We start from the raw sequence: 27,781 nt of genomic DNA, 5'->3' as shown, positions 1-27,781 counted from the left end.
CAAATGAGGAAAAGGGGACCAGACAAGAAAGTTGGCCCATCTCTTTCTTATTGTTATAATTTGACTTGACAATTCAACCGAAAATAATGGCCATGCACCCGTTTCCTATAGTGCTAGTCCTCATTAGTGTAGAGGGTCTACCGAAGCCCATCACAGCTGGCTAAAAGGTGGGGAGAAATCCTATATTAGTATACTATATTTTGCTAAACACAGACGTGCAGTGATTACATGAGTCCCATGCAAATCTGAATGTCAGTGTTTGTTGTTGTACGTGCTCACCTTTTTGTGTCTTTATTTTCTTGTTCTTTTCCAGTAGTGCTTTGCAGTCTCCCTTTAAATCTTCAAAATGACTTTTTATTTTTTAAATCCTTGACACAGCAGTTATTGAGTACACTTGTATTCACTTCACACTACTACAATTTTGATTTTCTTCCAGTCAAAATTAATCTAGCTTCACCAATGGCAGTCAGTGAGTTAAAAGAAATGTCTTCATGAAGGTGTTTAAAAGTAAATCTATAAAATATATGAAAATAGTTGCGAAAAATGACACGAGAAAACAAAATGCAAGGTTGAAGCTTTGTTCATTATTTTCCCCTTATCAACACTCAAAACTTGAATTATTCTTTCTGGAAATTGGTACCAAAGTGACAGAACTTTTACTATTACATAGTGTTTTCAAATTTAACATAAAATGCAACATGACAAATGTACAAGGGGCCAGCCAAGGGCGTATACCCTAATAGAAAACAAGTTTAGTCATTATAATTATCATGAGATACGAAATTGAAAGTGGGTCAGTTAAGCAAGTCCCCCAAAAATATGAGCTTTTACCATCCAAGTTCAAACCGGAGGCTGAAGCGCCATAACACGGCCCTCTGTGACTCAGAAATGGAGAGAGACAGCTTCGGCAAGGATGCATCTAGGGCTCAATTCACAGAATGGTAAATATCTTACATTTACGATCCTCCGCTCGACAAGCAAACTTGCCGATTGAAAATCTAATAATATAGCATCTGAAATTAAAACTAGGATATTTTTATTGCAATTTTAACGACACTGGCGGGGACAACAACACCAGCTAAAGCTTTGTTGTTTTGCTTCCCATGACTTTGACTAGGGCTTGCATGCTAATCATCTAACACTAGTTTATTTACTGTACTTAAGCCCCCAAAACAACCCAATTCTTGGCCATTCACCATTTCTCACTTTGTTAAAGCAGTCAAAAAATCAGAGTCATAACAGCCAAGACAAAAAGACTCGAGGATTTTCTTCCCCCCAAGAGCCATCATCACCAGACTAAGATAAGATTTTAGCACATTCTCTATCAATTTAATTGACTAGACGTCTATCACCCTCAATGACCCTAGAAGACGACACTAACTATGCAGCAACAGATGTAGACAGACAGTATATGTGACTCTGGGACATTATATGCTGTTTAAGTCTGATATCTATATATATTTTCATGGCTTATGAGTTTTCTCGTTAAGAATGGTCAATAATGACAAACACCGCTGCAGCAGGATGTGCTGACGTGCGCACACAGTCTGCCGAAAGTAGAAAAACGAGCGACTACTACAATGCTGTGTTCCTGAAGAGGTCACTGTGCGCCTTGCTATCATTTGTCGAAGCCAAGCAGGTTTTTTTTTTTTTAACACTGTGCCCACCAACAAGTGTGCGGGTTTGTAAGCATATGTCGGGCCATGTAACGGCACGCACATTCTCGCCTTCATAGGTGAGCATCATTGGATCGGTGGAGGCACGCTGCATCACTGTCCAATCGCATTTAGGGGGAGTGCGAGAGAGGGAGGGAGAGAGAGAGAGAGAGAGAGAAGGAGAGATGGGGAGGGGAGTCACTGAGAAGGAGAGAGAGAGAGAGAGGGGAGAGAGATTGATTGTTCGTCCTGGGCCTCTCACATCCCATCGGAGAACCACTTCAATTCCTTGCTGTTACGTTTGGATTACAGTTTGCGAGGATTGGGATCGTTTGGGCTCTGTTTTTCAGTTCTTTTGCATTATTTGAGGAAGGAAGGGAGCGAAAGAGCGAACGTTGTTTTGCTCTCGTAGGAGACGACGAGCAGCATCAGCAGCAAGTGCCAGGAGTCCCATCTCCAAATATTCCGTCCGCCTTAACACGCGGTGCGGCATCAGCCGGACGCAGGTTTGGTGCTTTTGAGTAATTCCCCAGCATCGCGTTAGCTCCCCCTTTCCTCTTCTTTCATGATTTGTTTTATTTTTTAAGTCTTCCCTTGATTAGTCGTGACATCCTTTTTATTACGGGGACGGGAATGCGACGCGCGTGGACGCCGCAAGGGTTTGTCCTGACAAATGGAGCGTTATTCAGCACCGTGCGATCACCACTGGAATGTTAACTAGCACCTTGGACAGCGCGCACATAGGGCGGCACGTGCACGCGCGCACTCCTCCGCCGTGGTGGTGGTGTGCTAGTGGGAGGAGCCAGGCTGATCACCTTCTCCACACTGGTGGTTTTTTTGTTGTTGTGCGTGCGCGTGCGCGAATGGACTCAATTGATGTTGCACTGTCTGCATGTGGTGGATGTAATTCTGCCCTAAGGTCCACCGGGGAGTGATAGCAGCTGTATGCATGGATGTGGAAGCGGGTGTGTGCGTGTGCGTTGTGGGATGTGGAGAAAGAGTGCGTTTTATTGCCCCTGGTAGATGGGGAAACCTGCACTTGTGCTTTGGGCGGATAAACACATCAGGATCTCGAAGTGTGCCCACACTAGGGCTGACAGAAACATTTATTTTGATAGTGGATTCTTTTAAAGTCAACTCATGGGTTGATATGGATAAGTCACCTTATTTTTTTCCTGTATTAATTACACCAGGCTGGTAGTGGTGGTTGTGGTAGTTTTCTGAGTAGTAGTGGTAGTGGTAGTTTTCTGAGTAGTAGTAGTGGTAGTTTCCTGAGTAGTAGTAGTAGTAGTAGTAGTTTCCTGAGTAGTAGTAGTGGTGGTAGTTTTCTGAGTGGTGGTGGTGGTGGTGGTGGTAGTGGTAGCTGTAGTGGTGGTAGTGGTAAATTTCTGAGTAGTAGTAGTAGTGGTTTCTGCATATTGATTGGAACTCATTTGCAGTCCAATCTGTTTTGACTGGAGGGGGTATTTATAGAAGTACTGGAAGCAAAGTTTGTTATGTAAATGTCAAAATTTGAAAAGAACTAAAAAAAATGGTTCACAAGTTTCTCCTAGTGCTATGCTAAAGAATCACAGTATTAATTGTTCAAACTGAGTGTGTAATAATAAGAATCCCCTGCAGTGATAAAACCATATTTGAAAAAAATGACTTTTGATACCATGTCTAAGCAAAGCTTTATTTTTACAAGTTGACTGCTTTTGTTCTTGTACTGTTTTTATCACTTGGCCTTTTCCGCAATTCCAAAGCTCCCCCATGACATTTCTTTTCAATAGTTTTTGCCAGTTTTCCATTGACTTTTTACTTTTTTACTCCTTTACTCCAAAACTGAAATGATTGGTGGGTGGAAAAGCTCAAACTATTCTACCTTTTTGATACAAGACTTCGTTCACACACTTTATTGAGCTGTCTAAATTAAAAGAATCAGCAACTACCATTGATCACAAAATTAAATTTGGTAATCAATTACAATTGTGGAAATCCACCTATTTGAGCCCCTTAAAGGCAATTTTTGTCCAATTTCTGTATTCCACGATGAAAACAGACCGGTGATTAAAATGAGACTTTTGCAAACATCTGCATTTTCTTTGGGGAAAAAACTATATTTTCCATTTTCTGACAGGTTATGTACCAAAACTGTAACTGAATTATAATCACTGATAGTAGTTTTGATCTATTCAGAAGAGTAATCATTTGCATCCATTCTATGAAAACCTGCAATTATAAGATGATCCGACGGAGCCACCAAAAGTGTTTATTGAACTCGTACTTCTTCAGATGAACATCAATATTCAAGCAGTGGCTTTCTGTTTTATTCAGTACCTCACACCTTCTCCTCGAAATTGCTATAATCTTGTTAATTTGGATGCATTTAATCTCTAAATGAACATTTGCTTAATAAACTATAATTAGGGAAATAACTCTTTTGCAATTCGTTTGAATGTAGACAAACTCTGCACTTTATTACTTGAATGAATGATCAATAGAATAATACATTTTAATAATAGACATTGGTGGCAGCCCAGGATCAATAAAATATTCCTTGTTTAGTGTCTCTGCAGCCCAGTACTAAATATCCCCAAACACACACACATGCATTTATATTCCAAGGCCTGGAAGGCTGTGATTTAATTCCCTTATTTCCCTTTGGGGACTTGTTTGGCAAATCCCGACCTTTACTTGACCTTGCATTTTGTACAAGTGTGCCAAAGTATGCGAAAATTAAGTCCGGTGTTGGGTAATTAGAACGATACTGTGGTGTGGATATAGAGTGTGAGCATGTGTGGAATGGAGATAGAGACCGTGTGTGACCGTGTGTTCAGGCTTCCTGACACTATTGGGGTCAGGAGCTCATGTGTGTTCATGGTTTAATTAAGCGTGTGACGTGGCTTTCCACCCTCTCAACACTAACCACCTCCTCCTGCTCCTCCACTATTTTTTTTCCCTCCACAGGGTCTTGGAAGTGTGCAGCGGCGTCGCAGGGGAGTGACATATGTCTGCGGCTCACACTCACACTCATCAACGCTGACGTGCTGACACACCAGTTCAAGCTGAGCAGTCACCATGAACGGCAACGATTGGTTTTGTATATGTAAGTCTGTATGCGAGTGAGTGTTTTGAGAGGTATGAACAGTCACTTGGCTGATTATTGAGTTGTGAGCATGTCATTGAAAGCTGCAGTTTGGTAGATAGTGGGGAAAAAGAGCCTTCAATCAAATTGTCGTCTAGCTTTTTTTGTTCACTGGTCTAATGCAAAATAGCATCTAGGTTAGGGCATTTTTATGAATTGCACATAAAAGGTGGAGCAACAAATGTAGACGGATGATAGAACAGAACTCAGTCGTATATTATCTTTGGTTCTGGCACGTGTATGGTTTTCATGGTGGGTGTGGGCATAGTTGTTGCCCCCCGGCTTAGTGCCTGTATGTCGGGGTTTACCTCGGCTCTCTATTTCCCAGTCGACCTAGGCTCTCACCCTCTTTGCATTATTTTTGCTCATCCACGGTGTCATGTTGTCATCCATTATTTTCATGACAAGTGACGGTACCTCGCCCAATAAGATGAGCAGGATCTCATATTCTTATGCTCATTGGCTTCAAAGCAGGAGAGATTTGTCCTTTGCATATTCTTAAGACGCCACCACCCTATCAGTATTTATGCATTGTATAAATTGGATGCTATTTTACAATTACATCATAATACGTGATGCTATTTAATGGAAGGATCCCCGTGAAATAACGTCAATGGCCGCCAGTGGCAGCAAAAAGGCTGAGGGTGAACGATTTAGCGCCATTTTGCAGTGGCCTTCTGGTTCTTTTTTTTCTTCTTCAGATCCTGTACTTGTGTTTGAGAGAAATTTTGCGTTGATTTACCCCTCGATTCCATCGACAAAGACTAACGATGTCATTTTGTCCTTTCCTTTCCCCATCGCTGCATCGTCCTCCTCCTACTCTCTTCCAGGAGGCAGTTTGGGCTTGTCGTGGGGCTGAGCGGAAGGAGAGAGTGACAGAGGAACAGTGATGCTACTGTTTACATAACAAGACATTCACACACACCACACACACACATGAACACACACTGGAATGGCCAGCACGGGACACACAAACGCTTAAACACACAGACGCAAAGGGAATGACGCCAAGTGACTCACTGCAACTCGGAGGCACTGAATGAAACACACATACACAAAAAGAGAGAAAAAAAGTTATTTGCAAGGGTCAGGGTGTGTGTGAGATGTTTTTAAGGGCCAAGCTTGATACCACTGAAGGTTCTTAAAGCCGCATCTAAACTTAAGTCGCCATGCCGGACTCGAGGAGCAGAAGAGGAGGACCCCCGCGAGACTCCACTCTCCTGGCGCTGGTCTCCGTCTGCCCGCTCCTCCTCAGCTTCTCATCGGCCCAGCAGAGCGTGCCCGTGGTTTCCACGGCGCAGGGGCGCATCCGCGGCGTCCTAACCCCGCTGCCTTCGGACCTCCTGGGCCCCGTCATCCAGTACCTAGGGGTGCCCTACGCCAGGCCCCCGACCGGGGACCGGCGGTTCCAAGCGCCTGAGCCCCCCCTACCCTGGCCAGGAATACGCAACGTGACCCAGTTTGCGCCGGTCTGCCCGCAGTCGCTAGACGAGAGGAGCATGCTGGGAGATATGATGCCGTCATGGCTCACGGCTAACCTGGATATTGCCGCCACCTATTTGACCCACCAGAGTGAGGATTGTCTCTACCTCAACATCTACGTACCCACTGAGGAAGGTGAGGATGAAGGTTAATATTTCTTCATTCGTACATTTGCCATCGGGCTGTTGATTATTTTTGGAATTGGTCGAAAAATCATAATTCGAAGGAATAAGTTGGACAACGATAACGTCTTGGGTTATCTCCAAAACCAGATGTTTTTCAGACGTCATACTGTGATGAATTGGAAATATAAAGATTTGATTAAATTAATAACTAAGGAAATCCACAACATCTGCTTTTTTTCTTTATTTTTACATGTAATCAAATAAAATGCTTATGAGAATTTCTAAATATGTTTTATATTGAAAGGGACTTGAAAATATTGGATATAACACAAAACGAGCGAGATCGGACGGAGAAATCCAAAATAGTTTTCACGTCCTGTAGTGTGACCGTAGACAATATCTGGAAACAATTGACTAAGTGTTGATCATTACTTTTGGCTCAACTCATTGCCTACTTTTGACGGCGTTAGAATAAACAAATGTTCATTTGCCCTCCCCAGTCCGAATGTCTAGAACCATGACTGGCAATGAAAGATAAACACTCACAACTGGTTCACACGAATCGGACGTCTATCCAATTCATTTGAACCAACTAAACTAACATTATAGCGACTACAACGCTAGGAATGTTGTTGATTTTCTTCCGTGTTGTGATTGGGACTCTGCCAAAACGACTGTGTGCTCAATCTAAAAAGAGTTCATTTAAAAAGAAATATATATATATAAAGGGGACTATCAATTCTAATGAGTTATGTCATGTAGTACTTAAGCGCTTCCACTGTAATTCTCCCAGTGCGTGCATGGGCTGCAGCTTAAAATGCAGACACCTGCGCCAGTTGCTTTGGGGTTTTTGCGCCTCTACTTGTGGAGGCAAGTGAGAAGGACAAAGACTCACTCATGCATACATAGTGGTTCATACATGCCAATGTGAGCGGTGGCGCACACACACACTTGTCTTTCCTTCCGTCACCAGCATGAACGCTTTCACGCGTCTCAATTTTAAAGCCACTCTCGGGTAGATTGAAGTAAACAGTTGGGGGTTGAAAACATAAGGAGGGTGGGGAGCCTCATTAGATGCATACAAATGGTGGTGTGGCCTATCAAGATGTCGGTTACGTGACTCTTATGTTCTCGTTTTGATCTAGACATCCACGAGGAGGGCGGGCAGAGGCCCGTGATGGTGTACGTACATGGCGGCTCCTACACGGAAGGCACCGGGAACATGATGGATGGCAGCGTGCTGGCTAGTTATGGCAACGTTATCGTCATCACGCTCAACTATCGCCTTGGAGTGCTAGGTAAAGTCAAGCTTTTTTTTATTTTGTCGATTGTGTGGGTTTTGGTTTGGATTTTAAAAAAAATGTATATAATTCCAACATCCCATTTGTCATTCTTCATTAATCACAATTAACTGCATAAGATTCATTCAGTTAACTCATAATAATTGTGATTTTTTTTTGGTCATTTATTTACAATGTTTTCATGTTTTTTTTACCTTTTTGACTTCCATTATCTCAAAGGACTTTCAATCTATTTATATGATTTAGTTTTAAATTTGGTCTGAGCTTTTTTCTTTTCTTTTAAACAAATCCATGGGTATGGAATCCAAAACTGATGCTTGGGAGTTCTTCCTCTATCACATAAAAGTAAAAAACTTAAAAAAAATATATATATATATTGTAGCTTTATGTACTTATTCATGCTGTCGTTTTCCAGTCCACTTATCATGAAAAGGCTCACGGGGGGTACTGGAACTTCTTGTTTGATTAAAAACATAAAATATTGACACGTACAATGAAATACGAATGTCTATTTAACACTTATACTTTTACAATGTTTATGCTCGGTGGTTTTATTGGTGTTTTATTGGCCATTCAATGGCTGTTAGTGTTACTTAATTAAAGTTTTAGAGCAAAAAGTTTAGTGGAAGCTAACTTTTTGTTGTTGTAAAATTTAGTTTGCTCACCAAATGAAAAAATAGTCTTACTATAGCAAATAAGTAGAATTGTTTTCATCTCTAAAGAATAAAAGTTGACGTGCCAGGGAAAAAAAGGGACTCCAATTTCAGAATCAGCATTCCAGTTTGATGTTTTAATCAGCGTAAAAACCCAACTCAACAAAATGTTTATTAGAAATTCTTCCACAGTTGTATGCTCCACTGCCATTGAATTGAATTGCAATTGATCCTTTGATTGCTGCCAGCTTCTTTTATTTCAAATGAATTGAACGGCTTTCATCGTCAATGGCATTTGAATAATTATTTTTATTTTTTTTTAAACACTTGCTTGCCTTAACGCTAAATATATTCATCATGGCAACATTTGAAATTCAAGCCCGACAAGACAGCAGATGGGCACGTTGACCTGAATGTGAAATTACGACCAACATAATGTAATGTCCAACTTTCTACTTGTAAAGCCATAATAGTGATTGCTTAATTAAGGCTGCAACGGGAAATATTTGCCAGCGTGTCACTTGCTTTAGTGACCAGAGTGCTGATCGCTAATTACCACACAGGCATTTCAAATACCGTCCATACCAGAATTTACAAAATATGAGGTCAAAAAAATTAATAAGTCAAAAGCAGCCTCCTAAGATGTCGGTTTTTACACCAAAGGCCGCATTTTTCTGGAAAAAACTCCAGATGATCTTTGCTGTAATGGTTTCACCCGTTTGTTTGTATGCAAACAATGCATGTTGAACTTCTCTTTTTATTTTTTATTTTTTGCCAAATGCGCTGCCCTTTACAGAGGAGCAACAGCAGTGTAATTACCAATGAGGCTATTTTTGGACAGCTAATAACATTGCACGCTTACTGCATTTGAATGAACCGGATGAGGGGAGCTCATTTTACTTTTTATTTTTTGGATTCAGATGAAAAGACTTGATGATTAATTTGCGCGATTACCTAAAAAATTGACATACATGATTGATTGAGTGATTTTCAGCATTTTTCTTAATCAAATCAGTACGTAATGAACATCAGTGGCTGACATGTTTCAAATCATAAAATGAAAATAGTTGATTATTATTCAATAGATTTGAATTAGGTCATTGAAAACCATTGACGTCCGTTTATTAGCCTCAATCGAAGTTAAATTTAAATGAGCTCACATTAAAGATGCTTATAGTCATTTTTAAATTAAGAGTGAGATTAGTCATTCGATTAATTCATTACAGAGCTTTATTATTATTTATTTTGTCATTTTTTGACAGCACTATCAATGTATATGTATATTGACTCAATGAAACAAGCACCTCCAGTTGAGGGTGCTTTCAGTAATGCGTTTTTAGATTAAAAATGAGATTAATTCGATTTGTTAATAACACACCAATTCATTTGAAATGGGAGGGCTGGCTGCTACTAGCCGTGGTCATTTCAGCTAGATTCAAAAATGACAGCAAATGAGTTATTTTTTGTATAAAGTATGGTAAATAGTATAACTATTTTAACAGTGACTAATTAAACAGTGGTCATTTTCTAGATACGTGTTTTTCAATAGTTGTTTATATTGATTGTCTCTTCCACTGAACTCATTGCTTTCTCTGAGTCAATCAAATCTTGATCCCCAATGTTTTTGAACATTGTGTTATTTTCATCTTAACAGTGTAACACACAAAGCCTCTCAAAATTGAATATCGTGTAATCCTGGCTTTTTTTTGGTAAAGAAAAAAAAACAAACCCAAAAGGATAAAAAAAATGATATAATTCTGACATCAAACATTACTTTTAGGAGAAAATTATACCTGTATTCTTTCATAAAAGTGAGCGTACATGCCTTAATAATGATGGCATAATTTCCACCTATTATTTAAACCTTGAGGTGAAAAGAGCACTATGTAAGATTTGTACATCAAATACTCATGATGTCGTGAATATTTCAATAGACAAGTTTTTTTTGGAAGTACTTATAACCTGATTTGCAATAGTTAAACTAAGATTTTCCATTTTTTTCTTAAAGTAAGCCCATAAAAGTTGTTAGTGTTTTGATTCCATGATTTGAAGATGCCTTCAATCAATTGAAATAAGTCAAACAAAGTTGCTTCTTCTCAACAGTTGAAGCACTTTAGTGTTTTTCTATATTATTTTATATATAGTAAATTGAGAAAGTGAACAGAGTTGGTATGCTAGTGATTACATTGTTGATTGTCAATTGACGAGGGGCAAAGATAGCGTTTATGTGCATAGAAAATAATTTTGTAGACCAACTTAACCCAGTCAAATCGAATGCCTTCAAGTTTGAAGACTTTTTGCTATGTGTTGGCATATATTTCCAATGGTGTCTTGTAATCATTTTCTTATGATGTAGTATTAGAAATGTCATAAAAAGTGTATGAGAGTGACATTCATGAGCCACTTTCCCTAAATAATTAAGCGCATATTATATATTCTGGCTTTGAGTGCGGTTCTACATGCAAATCATTAAGCTAATTTCCCACATCTTTACCAAATGTATGCACATAATTCGTTTAAAATTCATGTAACTCAACAAGAAAATATTGAAGAATTCGTGATTATGTTTCTGTGCTGTTGAACAATGTTTATATGACATTAAGCATTAAAAAAATGAATTGAACACTATAAAATGGTCTAGCAATATACAGTATATAGGATTACTATTACAAGTCGCATTTGTGTTTTAATCCTCTCCATTTTTGTGTTTACAATTCCATCAAGATCATCTTCGTTATCATCCTCATCATCATCCTTATCATCATGATTGTTGGATCCATGAGGTGAGCACATTATTTGTCTTTTTTATGCTGGTACTCGACTGCGAGTCGAGCGCGAGGAGTCGTATTAAATGGCAAGCAACGCTGACCCAGATCTTGCCACGAATGCACACGGAATTTTCAAAGCCACCTCAAATTGAGAAGGGATTTTAATTGGCCTTTAATATGCTTCTTGTTTGAGAGGATTGCTGGTGGCTTAGAGAATGAAGGATTTTTTCCATTTTTGCTTTAGTTCCACTCTGCATTGGACTCAATGAGATTCTGCACTGATGAGATATACAAACGGTGAAGTCTTTAACAGTCTAAGATTGAAACCAGCTTGGATGAAGTTTAAAGCCAGGATTATGGTTATGAATTAGATTTAAAGTAACGATTTAGAGAATGTACAGAATTATTCAGTACCTGGATTAAAAACCAAAACATCCGACTTTTAGATGTTTGCTAAAAAGATTTTTCATTCAAATGTATGAAATATGTCAGGAACAAAATGGTCAGAAAGGTTAAAATGTCATATGCTTTCAATGCTTTAGGTAAAACATAGCTGATTGTTTTAATTGTGTGGGTCCTCATTGTTTGGAGTTTGCATTTTCTCCCCGGGCTTGCGTGGGTTTTCTAAGGATTACTCCTATCCCTGCAGGATTTCTGAGCACGGGGGACCAGGCCGCCAAGGGGAACTATGGCCTGCTGGACCAGATCCAAGCCTTGCGCTGGGTCAAGGAGAACATTGCAGCGTTTGGAGGAGACCCCTCCAGGGTGACCGTCTTTGGGTCCGGAGCCGGAGCCTCCTGCGTCAGTCTTCTCACATTATCCCACTACTCCGAGGGTGAGTAGTAATTATACAGATGGACATATTTTATACAATGACTATAATGACATTGGAGCCATTGACATTGGCTGTCTTTGCACTGTTGTCATGGCAAGGAGTCTAATTGTGCATGTACTGACTGACCCAAAGAAAACACGCATTGGGAGAGTAACAGAGTGTATGTAGTATACTGTATCGTGACTTTATGGAAGTGAAGGAGCATTGCGCTTGGAATTTGAATCACAAACTTGAGCTGTTTAATTATTAACCTGCTCCCCGGTGGCCCGGCGGCTGAGTGGTTAGCGCCTCGGTCTCATCGTGGGGGGCCTAGGTTCAAATCCAGGTCGGTTCATCTTTGTGGAGTTTGCATGTTCTTCCCCGGGCCTGTGTGGGTTTTCTCTGGGTACTCTGCTTTCCTCCCACATTCCAAAGACATGAATGGTAGGCTGACTGGACACTCTATATTGTCCCTAGGTATGTGAGTGGTTGTTTCTCTCCTTGTACCCTGCGATTGGCTGGGATAGGTTCCAGCACCCTACCCACGCGACCCTAGTAAGGATAAAGCGGTTCAGAAAATGAGATGAGAACCTGCCTGCTCCTCTAATGTGAAGCTGTAATGTCTGCGAGGGTTTGGTATTTACTTAGGACAAGAGGATTTATCCTTACTGTATGAAAACATCCTTCATCCTTAATGGGAATTAATACACTGTGCAGTGCACTGTCTTTATTTGGTATGAACTCATTGGCTGCCATTGAGAGTGATAAACGTCCAATCCATTTAAACAGGCAGGGATGGCAGCTAATTAACATTCATTGGTTGCTAGAAGTCCTAGATCAAATGAAATGGACATATAGCGGTGACACACTCCTTTAAATTCACAACAGAAGGATGAAAAGAGCCGCGTGATTGGATGCCTATTGCTGTCCATGGTAGCCAATGAGTTCATGACAATGCCCAATGGAACATTGAGCAATTTTTAAGACAGTTTTTGAAAATCCTTGCTTTTATTTACATCTTGACTGTTACACTTCAGTTTTTTTCAATTTATACACCGTACAAGATTCTTTCCGTTCAACGTGATGCTGTAAAATAGCTCTGCAACAGTAATTTATCACTATGAACAAAGGTTAGCATTTCAATTTAGAGTTGAACTCAATTACTTTCAATTTGTGGAACAAAAACGCACTGGAGGTTTCTAGCCGATAGCGGTTGTGTTTTTGCAGGTGTTTCCTGACGGGTTACACTAGGATTGTGTTTTTGGATGAGATCTTTCCAACTACAATGATGAACATAGTCATTCCTCCTCATAACTCGGTGCTAATCTGCCTTTCCGTCTGCCCCAGATTTGTTCCACAGAGCCATCATCCAGAGTGGCAGCGCTTTAGCCAGCTGGGCCGTCAACTACCAGCCCAGCAAGTACGCGCGACAGCTGGGAGAGCGGGTGGGCTGCGGCATCGACGACAGTACCCAACTGGTGGCCTGCCTTCAGGGCCGCAGCTACCGGGAGCTGGTAGAGCAGCACGTCACGCCGGCCAAGTACCACACGGCTTTCGCCCCGGTCATCGATGGGGACGTCATACCGGACGACCCGCAGATCTTGATGGAGCAGGGGGAGTTTCTCAACTACGACGTCATGCTGGGGGTCAATCAAGGCGAGGGAGTCAAGTTTGTGGAGGGCATAGTGGATTCTGAAGATGGCGTCACGGCCGAAGACTTTGACTTTGCCGTGTCGGACTTTGTGGATAGTCTTTATGGATACCCGGAAGGACGGGACACGCTTAGGGAGAGCATAAGGTAAACTGGATTATATTCTGATATAGAGATTGTGATTTTAAGGTGGATTTTGGCGGCAAATGTCAAATTTAACGCTCAAATTTTGCTAAACGCCATTGGTGTAAGTCACCAATTTGGTGATGCTTCAAAATGCTATAGACGGTTTTAAAGGATATTGTCTATACTTCTTTTTGCAATATACTTCTAATCTTTGATCAATAATGCTATCGTAATGTACAATGACATGCTTTCAAATGACTAGTAATTGTTCGTTGGCAGTTTTAGTTTAAGCAAGCTTCAGTGATAGTTCAAGTTACTTTAATGTATTCTTATTTCTTGGGTTTTCATAAAAAATCCTAAATGAGAAGTGGACATTGACCAATTGTGAATGGTAGTTTGTTACAATCCTGTTGCCAAGCAACTGTAGGAAAATGAAGAAATGCAATGGTGCTTTATTGCTTGTTTCCTCCAACTGGTTTTCTTCCACTGGAGCTTTTGCAATTACTTCATGGGCTAACACCATAAATGTGTCTTTCAATCCAAAGGTTCATGTACACGGACTGGGCTGACCGCGACAACGCGGAAACCCGACGAAAGACCTTAGTGGCCCTGTTCACTGACCACCAATGGGTGGCTCCGGCCATCGCCACGGCGGATCTTCACGCTCAATATGGCTCACCTACCTACTTCTATTCCTTTTACCACCACTGCCAAAGCGAAGCCACGCCTCCCTGGGCAGACTCCGCCCATGGCGATGAGGTGAGAGAATGTTTCACTGTCACAGTAGCAAGAGGGTGAGAATACAGACACAGAAAGACATTTTAGATATAAATAAATAGGTAATAAATAAGTAAATGAATGAATAGGCTTTTATCAATTAATCACTTTATACATTTTTATCATGTGTAAAAATGCTTTCTGATTCTACATAACTGAAAACATTCTCTTTTTTTCCGAACACATGCTCATTACTTCATAATTTCATTTGCAGCAGATTCATTTTTCAGAATTTGTTCTTTTTGTTTGTTTTTCCCGGAGACGTCAATGCAAATGCTTCCTGTCAGCTAATAGTTAAAAAGGCCAAACATTAACAGCTAATGGAGATGAACGATGGCAGCATCTTCTCCCGCCCACCCTGAAAATACGCCGATAAAGCCCAACCCCCTTATAAGGCTTTCTCTCCGTCTGCGTCATTAAAAAAAACTATCGCTTTGTTTCGTTGCTCTTTTACGACTCCATTAAAGGGCGGTCCTTTGTCGGGTGGACACGCTAATGTTGGCATAACCATGGCTAATATGCTTGACTGCTTCTTGTAGTTGGTCAAAATAAATCTAGCTACAGAGTAGGGATGCCACGTGCCGGTTGTGACTTCTGGCAATAATCACGCTTCTGGACAATTTTATATATTATAGTGATAATAAAAGTGGCAAATCGCAAATCTCCCGTGAGCAGTAGGACGCTGTCATCCGAGCTCAAACTACAACGCGGAGATTGGATTTTTTATTTATTGTCGACTGCAGACAGAGGATGTGTAAAAGATTAACGGTTAAAGAGATTTTTAAAGATTCAGAGAACTATTGAGGGCTCTGGAAGTGCCACTTATCATACTTAATCTGCAGAAGGACTTTTCACTTTAAAACTCATAACTTGAGGGCAACCATCGTCGGCGATAGAATCCCACTCGATTGGGAGATCGAGTAGGATTAGGTTCCAGTGCCACTCCAGTGATTGTTACTATTCCTTCCAGTTCAAATGGGTTGGCGACCTATTACCATCAATGTCTTTTTGTAGCACTATTTTAGCCTGGCGACAGGTCGAGGGGAAGAATTTAGCCTGGCGCCCCACCAGGCTTATAAAGCAGTGGGTATGGGGGCTATGACGATACCCTATGTACAATATCTTTCAATCTCTGTTTTTTTTCTTCCCTCCATTGAACAGGGGGCAAATTGAAATCCTCTTATCACGTGATTTTGATTGGCCCTAGTGGAAGCAAATTATGTGGATATCTTACCAAAATGACAAAAGTGCCTATTGTCGTCAGTTTTAAGATTGTTGAAAGATTGCAAATATTTGTTACGAAATTGAAATAGTCGTTAAACTCTCAATCTGTTGTGTATTTGTATTTAGATAAGGCATTCTGACATTTGTATGAGTTTGACACCCCTGCTGTAGAAGAGTGAAGCTCTCAAATTCACTCCATATGGCAGCACTCTGTACGGTGAGGCTCGGTCACACCAGCTCTCAGCCCCTAAATGATTGGAAGCGACCTGTCAAAGCAGAGATGAGTTTAGAGAAATGACTTTGCGCTCCCTGAAGCATGAAGACGTGTCTGCCCCCGCCGAGACTGTGACATCACATTTTGCTAGGAGTCATTTAAGCTTAGGTTTCCTGTCAAGAGAACCCATGTAACCTGTCCACATCTTTGCGTCTAGGTGCCATACGTGTTTGGCGTGCCCATGGTGGGTCCCACCGATCTCTTTAACTGCAACTTCTCCAAGAATGACGTGATGCTAAGCGCTGTGGTGATGACCTACTGGACCAACTTTGCCAAGACGGGGTGAGTGCTTATAGAGGTACCTTTCCGTGGGGAAAAGTGAGGGTTGGGGTGGGTGTACATTGATTTTCCCTCAGATGAGATGTTATATCTTAAAACTGACTACAGCAGGAAGGCAAAAGACAAAAACACAGCTTCAGCGTTCTTCACATCTATTTATATCAGCCCCTTAAGACGCAGGCGTTCATTTGTAATTTGTTTTGGGGGTTTTTAAAGCTGCAGTGCGGAACTTTGCCAGCCCCCCTTAGGCCAGACTAGTGTTATTTCCACACACGGGCAGTTTACTGGAGATCATTTTCCCATTTCATCGCAGCACCCATAAAAATCATTATTACATGATATGGGGGTTGCAAAAAGGTGACATTATATATGAATGTCTGAGTAATTATAAGTTAGTGAAATGAAATTAAGTTGTTGTAATGGCAGGATATCCCACCAAGCGATGTATGTTGGCAATACGAGAAGGAAATGTTTGCCTATTTAGTTTTTGTGCTTTGGAAATGGGTCTTCTTTGTTAGTCTTTAACAATTCAATTTCCTAGATAACGGATCCTCTTTCTTGTATGACTTTGTTCCTCCACAAATGGGTTTTTATTATTCCATAATGACATTTTGTTCACTGAAAAAGAGAAGGGAAATCATGAAACTATAATTAAATTGAGTCTCTCTCAGGGTTCAAAATTGCAATTTGTTATAACAAAAAATGAGTTATTTCAGTGTTGATGACAATAATAAATTTCCAACCCATTTGGATTCGCAGGAAAATGAAGATAGATGTTAGATCAATTTTAAAAGATTTACACATTGTACTTTCAGTTAATGATCCGTTTTTTTAAATATATTTCAGTTAACTGACTTTTCATCAAGAACACTAACCTTGGCAGAAACAGGAAATATTTTGCATCATGCTTGTGTGGGCAGTAAAAGAGCATTTTTTTCCCTGCGAGGAATGAGCGCCTTTGCTCGTAAAGCCAAACACCTCCTCACATGAAAACAAATGTTCTGTGTTGATATTGCAGGTGCTTTTTCATGCGGCACGGATCGGCCCACGCAAGGCCACAATGTACAAATGTGCAACGTCCATTGCACAGGCGAACATTCAGTCTCTGTTATTACGATCAAATTATTCTGCAACAAGCTAAGCAACCCGAATGAAATGACACTTCCCAGTTTAGAACCGGGCCACTCACAAACAGTGCAACCAGTGTGAGGGAAGATTTGGAAGTAAACCATAAAAATCATCAACTAATGCAATAACGTTTTTTTTCTTAGTAAAGGAAAATGTATTTTAATCATTTGTTTTTCATTTCAAAAGGAAACTAAATATTTTTTAAATTCTATTAAATATTAAAGTGTAAAACAGAAAATATTTTGATATATATAGACTTTACGAAATGACAAAAAACACTAACATTTGATTAAAAATTGCAATTCTTGATTTTAAAAAGGGGAAATTAAGAAATAGAATATACATCTATAATAAAGATAACTGAAGCAAAACTAATTTCAATTAAAAAAAAGCACAATCTAATTTTCTTCACAAGCCTTATTAACTAAATTAAAAACTTTTTTGCTAGCCTCTCCCAGTTCAACTGGATTGGACGCCTGGTACAGTCAGCCAATGGAATATGATTTGTTAAATAGAACTGCACATGGCGGACTAATAAATATAGAAAATGTTATCCCCCCCCCCATCCCCAAACCACCACAATAATAATGGTTACGTACTCTGCAATGGCATTTTGCATTTTTTTCAGTAAGCTTTTAAGGGAAAATTGCACTAGCGTAATGAGCAGCAGCAAAATATGCTACCTTTCGCTTATCGGGCCTCATAAACCCGCACTTAATGTCATCCGGAAAAGAAACAAACGACTTGAAAAGCATAAAGTGATTTAAATCCGCTGTCACGAAAGCAGCTGCAGGCTTTGTTTTGGGCCGCCACTGAGGGAATCCGCCACGCCTTCAAAACACGGAAAGATTTGACTGATAAAAGCTGAAGCGATGCTTTGGAATAGAAAACGATCTGCCGGTCCCTGAAAAGGACTTCAATGTAATAAACTCTAAGAGAAAGTTGAAGTTTGAGGCAAATGGACAAATATTTCCCATGCAAACGTTAAAAACGACTTTTTAATCACTTTGTTCCGACACGAGCAATTGTTGAGGTCGAATCCGATTTCAGCGATCTGACTGAGTTGTTCCCGCTAATTAATCCAATGGAGGCTTTGTCCATTGAGACCCCTTGCACACTTACAAAGGGGGGCCTTTAGCTAAATCATGGCATTGCTTTAGATGAGTCGGAAAATCCTGAATTAGAAGAAAATGGCGGAAAACACGGGTATCCAAAACTTTTGTCTCAGTTGGCTGCTTTCAGAAAAGTCTAAGGGGGGTGCAAAGGCTAACTTGAAATTCTTCTATTGTCATTTAATTAAAAGAGGACGTGACGCAAAAAAAAGTCACTTTTTAAAAGTAAATGTATATATTTAAGGTAATGATATATTGGCTACCTTTGACTGCGATATACATTGGATTGGATATCTATTGCCGTCAATGGCAGTGAATGAGAAGGGGCTACTAGTAATAAATAGAATATTGTAGTATATAGAATCTTTTTTTTTGCATGTAGACATTAAAAAAACAATCTGAAGTTAACTTGTTTTAAAAGTCTGATTCTGATTATACTTATAACAACGTTAGGAAGTCACATTCAATCAAAGCCAACTTAAAAAAGTCATTTGGATTGAAGTACTCTGTTTTATTTGAGATGAAATTTGGTCATGGGGTCGGATGAGAAAAAAAATTGCAATTTTGGCTTTTATGCGTGCATATGCATGGGTATATTAGCGGATGCAATAAGAATTTGTTGGTACTCTGTCACAAACCGCCGCCTGGAGGGACATCAATATTCACATTGAAGTTGAAGTGGGTTAAATCTGAAATGCTATGAAGAGTTCAAGAATACAAACAAGATAAAAATTGATGGTGTGCTTGTAGAATCACACATTTGCAGAAAACATGTTTTGGACCACAACGATTGTCTTGTTAACTTTGTCATTGACTGAAAAGACGTATGGTCACGTTATTGATTGTAATTGTTGAGAGAAAGTCCGAAGGGGATGCGTGTGTGCTACTCCAGTAAAAGTCTTAGGCGGTTCCCTTGACATTTCCCAACGTGAAAACACTTAAATGAATATTTGCCTGGCGATTGTCCTTGTATTGAAGCTGCACGGTAATGTGGATGATTGCGTGTCGGTTTAGAATGGCTGTTTTAAGACTGTAAATAGTCTGTCAACCCCGAGGTCTTTGTCTTTCTTTCAATCATTAATCTAATGAGAAATTACAAACACTTTTTCAATTTTAAATATGCAGTTCTCTGTCGATGTTAACTGAAGACCTTTAACAGAACTGGCATTTTCCAGACTCCTTTACCTGGAAATGTTCCTATTGAGCGCAAGCGTGCGTGGAAAAGCAATATTGAGCTGTTTGATAATGTCATCTGTCCTTAGTGAAAAGCTGCAATATTAAAGGACAGCGGCAGAATGACACTCTTTGAAGCTTTTTCAAAGTCAAGCAAGCAGAGCCAATGCAGCCGTTTGTCATGTAATTACACGGGACGTCTTGTCCGACCAGCTTGCCAACGTCTCTACGCTTTGCAGGAGTCATTGTTGGCGTCGCTTTTCAAGTGTTACAGGATGACTGGTTAAGACGTTACTTGGCATAGATATTTGGATGAATGACCTTTTTGAAACATTCCGGAAGGTCTTTTCCCCAATGTGTTGGGTTGGAGTATCATAGCTGCTTTGTCTTGATGGCAACAAAACCCATTTACCAAATTGTTGCTTGTAGGACAAGTGACTATTTTTGGTCATTTCAACATCCATGCCCCATTAAAAAAATAGATACATAAGTAAATAAAGAGAGATGCACATCGCATTTTGGATTACGTAGGCTGCAATGTGTCATTTTTTATCTGGATGATGAATTGATTTGAATTAATTTGAGGTCATACCTTTGCCAAAAATGAAATCTTGCAAAACTCAGAATACTATTAATTTAAAAATAAATTAAAATGAAATAAAAAGAGAAAATAAAGCAGTATAGGGTTGTAGCCCCCAGTAACACACTGAAGTTGATAATAAGCTAAATTACATTCATACATTAAACATTCCCTTCCCTTTGGGCTGCAAGATAAAGGCTTGATGTATCATGCTGCGTCATTATATCAATGTTGGCTGGGGAGGAAAAAAAAGCAATTTCTGGAGACCATGCATTGGTAGCTTTAGTGCAAGTACAGGTGCTTGTAGTACGAGTAGACATACGCATTTGTAGTATAAGAACACGTACTTGTAGTAAACATAGTTGAAAACAATTACAAAGTAAACATTTTTGTAGTATAATTAACCAGATTTGTATTGCAAATATGAATATTCTTGATTTATTTCTGAAACCTTAGTTTAGGGTAGCCCATGTATTTAAAAAAAAATAAACAAAGTGAATGCTCATATTTCACGTGTTCATTTGCTATCAGTGAAAAATAGTCTAGCATGGTCAATGGCAGCCTTTAAGTTAAACCAGTGCCCTCAAATCTGAATGTCTCTCTTTTCAGGGACCCCAACCAGCCTGTTCCTCAGGACACCAAGTTCATCCACACCAAACCCAACCGCTTTGAGGAGGTTGCCTGGTCCAAGTACACCCCAAAAGAACAACTCTACCTCCACATCGGCCTGAAGCCTCGCGTCCGAGACCACTATCGAGCCACCAAGATCTCCTTCTGGCTCCAGCTAGTGCCACACTTGCATCACGTCAATGAGCTCCTCCAGTCTGTGTCGTCCATTACGCATAGCCCGTCCCCGCAGGATGATACGCCGTTCTCGTACACCAAACGCATCTCCAAGGGTTGGCCTCCCAGTAGCACCCGCCACCCGGCTTCTCAGGGAGGCACGCCACAGCCTCCGGAGTCGGCCCTGGGACAGGGCGCAGGGGAAAACGGAGTCCACGTCCCCAACGAGGACTATTCGACGGAACTCTCGGTGACCATCGCGGTGGGAGCCTCGCTGCTGTTTCTGAACATCTTGGCGTTTGCCGCTCTGCTCTACAAGAAGGACAAGAGGCGGCTAGAGCACCGGCGGCCTCGTCCGCTCCCTCCGCCGCGGCGAGATATCACAGCCGCGGATGTAGCCGCTCACCTTCAGGGTGAAGGACTCATGTCGTTACAGGTGAGTCAGCCCTTTTTTTAACACCACGTGACAACTTTGCGTTTGTGTTCATTACGACGGTTTGACCTTGATATTGGCTCGCTTTTTCGCCATCATTCTTTGACGATAGTGAAGATGCCCCAGACGTTGACGTCATGGTTGCCACGGGCGACATAATGAGAGCTGGCAGGAAGCCAATGAAGAAGTAAATTAAATACAAAGTGGCATTGTTTTGGATAATCTTGGTCAAGGCAAAACTCGAGCTACCTTGTTCAAAGGTGGGATAATTTATAGATCTAACGGGGGATTACCATCTAAAGTGACCCGCAATCGACCTGGATCGTGGCCCTCAGACATCGAGATGTGAACCGGAACTTGACCGTATTCAGATATGCAGTAGAGACTGAAACAAGAACATGTTGTTGAACAGTCTCTTCCTAAGCCCTAAAATCAGCAAAGTTTTCGGATCTAGTTTGATAGCTGTACAATGATTACGTTCTATTTTTACTACTTGCCAAATGTCAAATTTCCATCTTTTGGCGAAGAAAATTAGGAAATGTAGCGTAGTCACGTGATAGCTGCGTCATCTAACCCCGAAAGCGGAACATTACCTAAAGCATTGAGACATGACGTTACGCGCCCCGCTAATGCACCGAACTTCCGACTGGGTCGCGAGCCTATAAAGTTCCGGCTCATCTCTGAATCACCTGAGCCGGCACATTGCGCTCACACATGAGCGCCAACGGGTAAATAACGGAATATTACCCGAATTCAGAGCATGTCAGGAAAGAGCTTTAGATTGAGCCAATTTAAAACGGTCCATAAAAAAAGTTGCGCCTGAGATGAGACCAAGACCAAAAAAAAAAGAAGTTTTAAAATTGATTACCAGGCAGAGACCGAAGCGAGATTGAAACTGAGACCAAAGGCAAGGCCCTCAAAAAATCTGGAGACCAACTATTAAAAATCTAGGTACAAGACTTCATAAATACCAAAGCAATTCCTAGAGTAGTTTGTGTTCTCCAAATCTTATAAAAATAAGCTTGGGCACCTGCCAACTCCATGTGTATCTGCAAATATTCTCATTAATCCAACTCTCTTTATTCCCAAGCCATCAAATCGATAGGAACTGCACTATTCTGGATGCGTTAGAAGACGTTTTGCATCTCATTTGGACAGGCCCCATACAATTGTGTTTTTTGTGCACGTGGTCACTAAATAGCATCATTTTCATGTAATTCTTTTTTTCACATGATCCCTTGAGAACGATCAAACTTGCCATGAGTGGGTTTAATGCTGGAGTGTTTTTGCGGTCCTTCTTTGCAAGTGGATCAGCTGCCATTGGAGCACATCTGCGAAACATGGCTTGCCCTTGGAGCGAGAATAAATGTGCGTGTGTGTGTGTGTGTGTGTGTGTGTGTGTGTTTGGGCACATGCGCATGTGCGAGTTGTGTCCAGGTGCCTTTGCTTGGTTTTCATTTCAAGTTAGCTGTGAACTGTTTGTTGTGTTTGTCTGCTGTCACGAAGTACTACATTGAATTGAATGCTTTTATTGTCATTATACAGGTATAATTATATATAGGTTTGCATATTCTACAGTGGCAAATGTGGGAAAGTTTTTTTATTTATTCACCTATGGTGGTTGGCGGGCAACTGTTTTTAGCCGCCACGTTAATGAGGGCGTGAAATAGGAGCTGGAATTTAGAGTAAAATGTCATTTTGGATGACTGTATGCGTGTTAGCATGTGACCAAGTTGTCATAAAGCAGGACTCTGCTGACTGCTTGTGAGTACTTATTTATGAGAAGTGGGATCCAACAAATTGGGGGATGAAAGGAATCTTTGCAGCCACTAGCTTGATATTCATGGTAATTAGCGTCTACTGTATGTTTCATTGCTGCAACTCGATCACTGCCATTGACAGTGATAGGCGAGCAAGGCATTTAAAATTTGAAATGGATTTGCTGTTTTTTTTTACGACACCACATCATTCTATATTCTTTACAAGAATCTTTTCTTTTGACTAATTGAAGTGATGTCTTTGGTGAGTAATGAGCAGCAAAAATGTCAAAGGAAAATGTTGCCATTTTTGATTATTTAAATGTAGATTCAATAAGAAAAAACACATTGCTTTTAACTAAAGATATAAATTACTTGGTGTTTTGCATGTCGATCCAGATCTGAGCCTCACATATTCCAGGTATTTTTGTTCAATTCACCGGGTGGTGGTGACGGATTTGATCCGACTCGTGTCACAAAACAGATTGCGATCACGATATCTGAAATTATTTAGTCTGAAGCCTTTTGCTGATGAACCCTCGCTTCGATCGTTGCAGGTGAAGCAGCTGGAATCTGACGCGGCATCAGCAGACGAGAGAAACAACGCACACCACCATCACACTTTGGACACGCTGGACGCACTGGACGGCTTGGACACGCAGGACATCTACAGCACCCTGGACACCGTCCGCCTGACCTGCCCGCCCGACTACACCCTCACCCTCCGCCGATCTCCCGACGACGTCCCCCTCATGACCTCGCTCAGCCCCAGCTCGCTCCCGGTCACACCGGGCTCGCACCCGGTCACCCCCGCCACGCCCATGACCCCCATGACGCCCGCTTCCGTGGTTGGGATGCGGATGGGCCACCCTCACCAGGGATATACGCACCACAGCCCCTATAGCAACACACACTTGCCGCATACACACATTTCCACACACACACACTCCACCACGCGAGTATAACCGTGGCAAGAATCGTGCCCCCGGCAGGACATGATTACAACATGCTTACACACGTACACATACACACACACACACACGCACATCAACACTAAACAATGATAGGACACAAATACCTCTAATAATTACCCTGCAGGATTGTTTCAAAAGGGAAAAGAAAGGTTTTAAAAAAAGTGCTTTGTGGGTTGAGAAAAAGTCAAGGTGGGCTAACCTGTAAACGACGCAATGGGTATGATGCAGAAGAACTTCTATTTTTCCATCTTGGTTTGAAGGATTTTCTGAGTTGAGGAACAGTAATGAAAAAGTCAGACTACGGCTGTCCACCTGAACAACCTGTGAAATGTGAATGTAGCATTCTCTTTTGCTTTTTTTTTTGGACAAAAAGAGATGAAAGTTGAGGAGAACATCGGGCAGTGGGAGAAGGAATGGAAATTTTAAAGAAGATAACCTTAGCTCAAGGAAAAAGCAGAGATGGTGATGGGTGATTTGGGATGGATATACAGGATGTTCAAAAATGTTTGAGCCCAGTTCAAAGGGTAACCATTTTGAAATTTTTTGTTGGATTGACCTCAAATTTTCAGTTTGCGTGGAAAAGTTTCCGTTTTTGTGTGTAACGTTTGTCATTTCTAGCTTTGCAGGTTAAGAAATTCCATTCACTTCAAAGGTGAAGGCATTTTGTGTGGTTGAGAATGCTCAGACTCACCGTAGACAATTTGGCGGGCTTTCTTCACAGGTTTTGCAAAAAAGGCACAAACTACAACACACTTGCTCTTCAAACACCCTTCCGAGGACAATGTAGTTGTACAAGCATGATTTCTACTTGGATGGGAGACTGCCTTGAAATACTGGGTGCTGGAAACACATGTTTTTGCTCAAATTATAGATGCAATGCAAAACATCCAATATCATGTCCTGGTTGGCTTTCTGGCATATTACCCTGACAAAAATGGAGGTTAAGCAAGGTTGTGCATGGTTACTACTTGGATGGGAAACTGCCTTGGACTTTGGTGATGAAAGTTCAGATGTTTGTTCACTTATCCTTGTGAGAAGCAGTTTGATCCACAATATACACAAAACCCTCACTTACACTTACTTAGATTGGCTTATGTAGTTTACTTGGCCAAACTCAATGTCAAATGTGCACTACACTGGTCAATGCTTAGCTTTGCTCAAATTATGGGTGTTACACAAAACATCTAATAACCTGTGGATGGCCTTCTGGCATACTACCTTGAAAAAAATGAAGGTTAAGCAAGGTTGTGCATGGTTACTACTTGGATGGGAAAATGCCTTGGAATACTGGGTGTTGGAAGCTAAAATGTTTGCTCACTTATCCTTGTGAGAACCAGTTTGATCCACAATATACACAACACCCTCACAATTACATAGATTGGTTTATGTAGATTGGGTGCCTAAACTAAATGTCAAATGTGCACTACACATGCCAATGCTCGGTTTTGCTCAAATTACAGGTGTTATGCAAAACGTCTAAAATGTCCTGGTTGGCCTTCTGTTATACAATACTGAAAAAATGGAGGTAAAGCAAGGTTGTGCATGGTTACTACTTGGATGGGAGTCTGCTTTGGAATACTGGGTGCTGGAAGCTCTTATGGTTGCTCATTTAACCTCATGAGAAGCAGTTTGATCCACAATATACACAAAGCATTCACACTTACTTAGACTGGCTTATGTAGTTTGGTAGGACAAACTTGATGTCAAATGTACACTACACTGGTCAAAGCTTGATTATGCTTAAATTATAGATGCAATGTAAAGCAACCAATATCAGGTCCTGGTTGACTGTTTGGCATACTGCCCTGAAAAAAGACTGGAGTCTAAGTTAGGTTGTGCATGGTTACTACATGGATGGAAGACTCCCTTTTAACCGGGTACTGGTAGCACGAATATTTACTCACATTATCTTGTGAGAAGCAGTTTGATCCACAATATACTCAAAGCTCTCACTCACCTTTACTTATATTTATTTGTGTGGCAAACCTCATTAAAATTCTCAGTTTGCTCTTGCTTAAACTATGGATGCTCTGAAAAACCTGGAATTTAAACAAGGTTGTGCATGGTTACTACTTGGATGGGAAACTGTCTTGAATACTGGGTGCTGGATCCTCTTATGTTTGCCTCGGGAGAAGTAGTTTGATTAACTATACACACAAACACCTCACTCACCTTTACTTAGATTGGCTTATGTATATTGGTTGGCCAAACCAAATGTCAAATGTACATTTCACAGGTCAATAATAGGTTTGGTCAAATTATAAGTATAATGCAAAACATTGGATACCATGTCTTGGTTGGTCTTCTGGCATGAAAAACCTCTGGAGGTTAAGAAGAGTTATGTATATGGTTACTATTTGGATGGTAGATTGCTTTGGAATACTGGGTGCTAGTTGCAACTATATCTGCTCACTTAACCTCGTGAGAAGCAGTTTGATCCACAATAAACACAAAGCCCTTCCTTTACCTTGATTGGCTTATGTAGATTTTTTAGCCATACTCAATGTCAAATGAACACTACACAGGTTAAAGGTAGTTTTTTGCGCAAATAAAAGATGACTGCCTTGATATACTGGGTGCAGGAATCTGAAATGTTTGCACACTTACCCTTGTGAGAAGCAGTTTGGTCCACAATAACACAAAACCCTCACTCACCATTACTTAGATTGGTTGGCCAAATTCACAGGTAAATGCTGGGTAATGCTAAAATTATAGGTGTTACGCCAAATTCAGAACTCATGTCCTGGATGGCCTTCTGGTATACCACCCTGAAAAAACACTTGAGGAAAAGCAGGGTTGTGCATGGTTACTTCTTGGATGGGAGACTACCTTGGCATACCAGTTGCTGGAAGCTCTTGTATTTGCTCACTTAATCTTGAGAAGCAGATTGATCCACAATAAACACTAAGTCCACACTCACCTTTACTTATAAGTATTTGTGCGTCAAGTTTCCTCTTGCTAAAACTGTAGATGCTTCTCATAACATCTAATATGTCCTGTTTGGTAAAGTTATGTAAAGTTTTAGTTTTTTGTAGGTAATACTATAGCGGCTCTGGTGGCCGAGTGGTTAGAGCGTTGGCTTCTGAAATATCAGGTCCTGGGTTCAAATCCTGGCTCAGTATACCATTTGTTTATTTTTTTTTGTGCCCAAAACCGATGTCAAATTTTTTTTTTTTTAATAGAATTATTGGGGGCTCCGCCAGCAGAGTGGTTAGAGCATCAGCCTCTGACATCCAGGGTCGTGGGTTCGCTTCCCGGTCGCTGCCTGGAAACAAAAATCTTGGTTCCCTCCCGCCGAAGGCGGGAGGGGACCAAGTGTCTTGCCTCGGCCTTCGGCGGGGGAGGGGGGCAAAGGTGTTGCGGGTGGGACAAGACCATCGGTCCACCCCCGCCGAAGGCGGGGGTGGACCAAGGGTGTTGTGGGTGGGCCAAGACCGTCGGTCCACCCCCGCCGAAGGCGGGGGTGGACCAAGGGTGTTGTGGGTGGACCAAGGGTGTTGTGGGTGGGCCAAGACAGTTAGGTCCCCTCCCGCCGAAGGCGGGAGGGGACCAAGTGTCTTAATGTCCCCTCCCGCCGAAGGCGGG

At 41.1% G+C, this 27,781-nt stretch overlaps 2 protein-coding genes across 6 annotated transcripts in view; one reads left to right on the top strand and one right to left on the bottom strand.

Annotated features, from left to right (window-relative positions):
• Positions 1-27,563, top strand: part of LOC144204559 (neuroligin-4, X-linked-like) — a 32,885-nt gene extending 5,322 nt beyond the window's left edge. Inside the window, exons 1-10 of one of the 2 annotated variants that reach the window (XM_077728612.1) lie at positions 1,887-2,161; positions 4,605-4,743; positions 5,613-6,399; positions 7,535-7,687; positions 11,761-11,946; positions 13,273-13,723; positions 14,248-14,461; positions 16,135-16,259; positions 20,859-21,468; positions 23,780-27,563. In XM_077728612.1, the coding sequence (XP_077584738.1) occupies positions 5,952-6,399; positions 7,535-7,687; positions 11,761-11,946; positions 13,273-13,723; positions 14,248-14,461; positions 16,135-16,259; positions 20,859-21,468; positions 23,780-24,187 (2,595 nt within the window). In that variant the 5' untranslated portion in view covers positions 1,887-2,161; positions 4,605-4,743; positions 5,613-5,951 and the 3' untranslated portion in view covers positions 24,188-27,563. Of the gene's footprint in view, positions 1-1,886; positions 2,162-4,604; positions 4,744-5,612; positions 6,400-7,534; positions 7,688-11,760; positions 11,947-13,272; positions 13,724-14,247; positions 14,462-16,134; positions 16,260-20,858; positions 21,469-23,779 lie in introns of those variants that run through there. The other variant, XM_077728611.1, reaches the window with a different exon arrangement.
• Positions 15,663-27,781, bottom strand: part of arsh (arylsulfatase H) — an 80,836-nt gene continuing 68,717 nt past the window's right edge. For 2 of the 4 annotated variants that reach the window (XM_077728617.1, XM_077728614.1), the window contains 4 exons: positions 24,396-24,462; positions 21,759-21,850; positions 21,439-21,630; positions 18,999-21,344 (listed from right to left, as the gene is read on the bottom strand). The gene's annotated coding sequence lies outside the window, so the exon portion shown is untranslated. Of the gene's footprint in view, positions 15,970-18,998; positions 21,345-21,438; positions 21,631-21,758; positions 21,851-24,395; positions 24,463-27,781 lie in introns of those variants that run through there. The other 2 variants (XM_077728616.1, XM_077728618.1) reach the window with 2 other exon arrangements.

This window comes from Stigmatopora nigra, chromosome 11 (genome assembly GCF_051989575.1).
Source record: "Stigmatopora nigra isolate UIUO_SnigA chromosome 11, RoL_Snig_1.1, whole genome shotgun sequence".
In the NCBI taxonomy this organism is placed as follows: Eukaryota; Metazoa; Chordata; class Actinopteri; order Syngnathiformes; family Syngnathidae; genus Stigmatopora; species Stigmatopora nigra.
The sequence above is the reverse complement of the archived record's forward strand: the minus strand, read 5'-3'. Positions and strand labels throughout refer to the sequence as shown.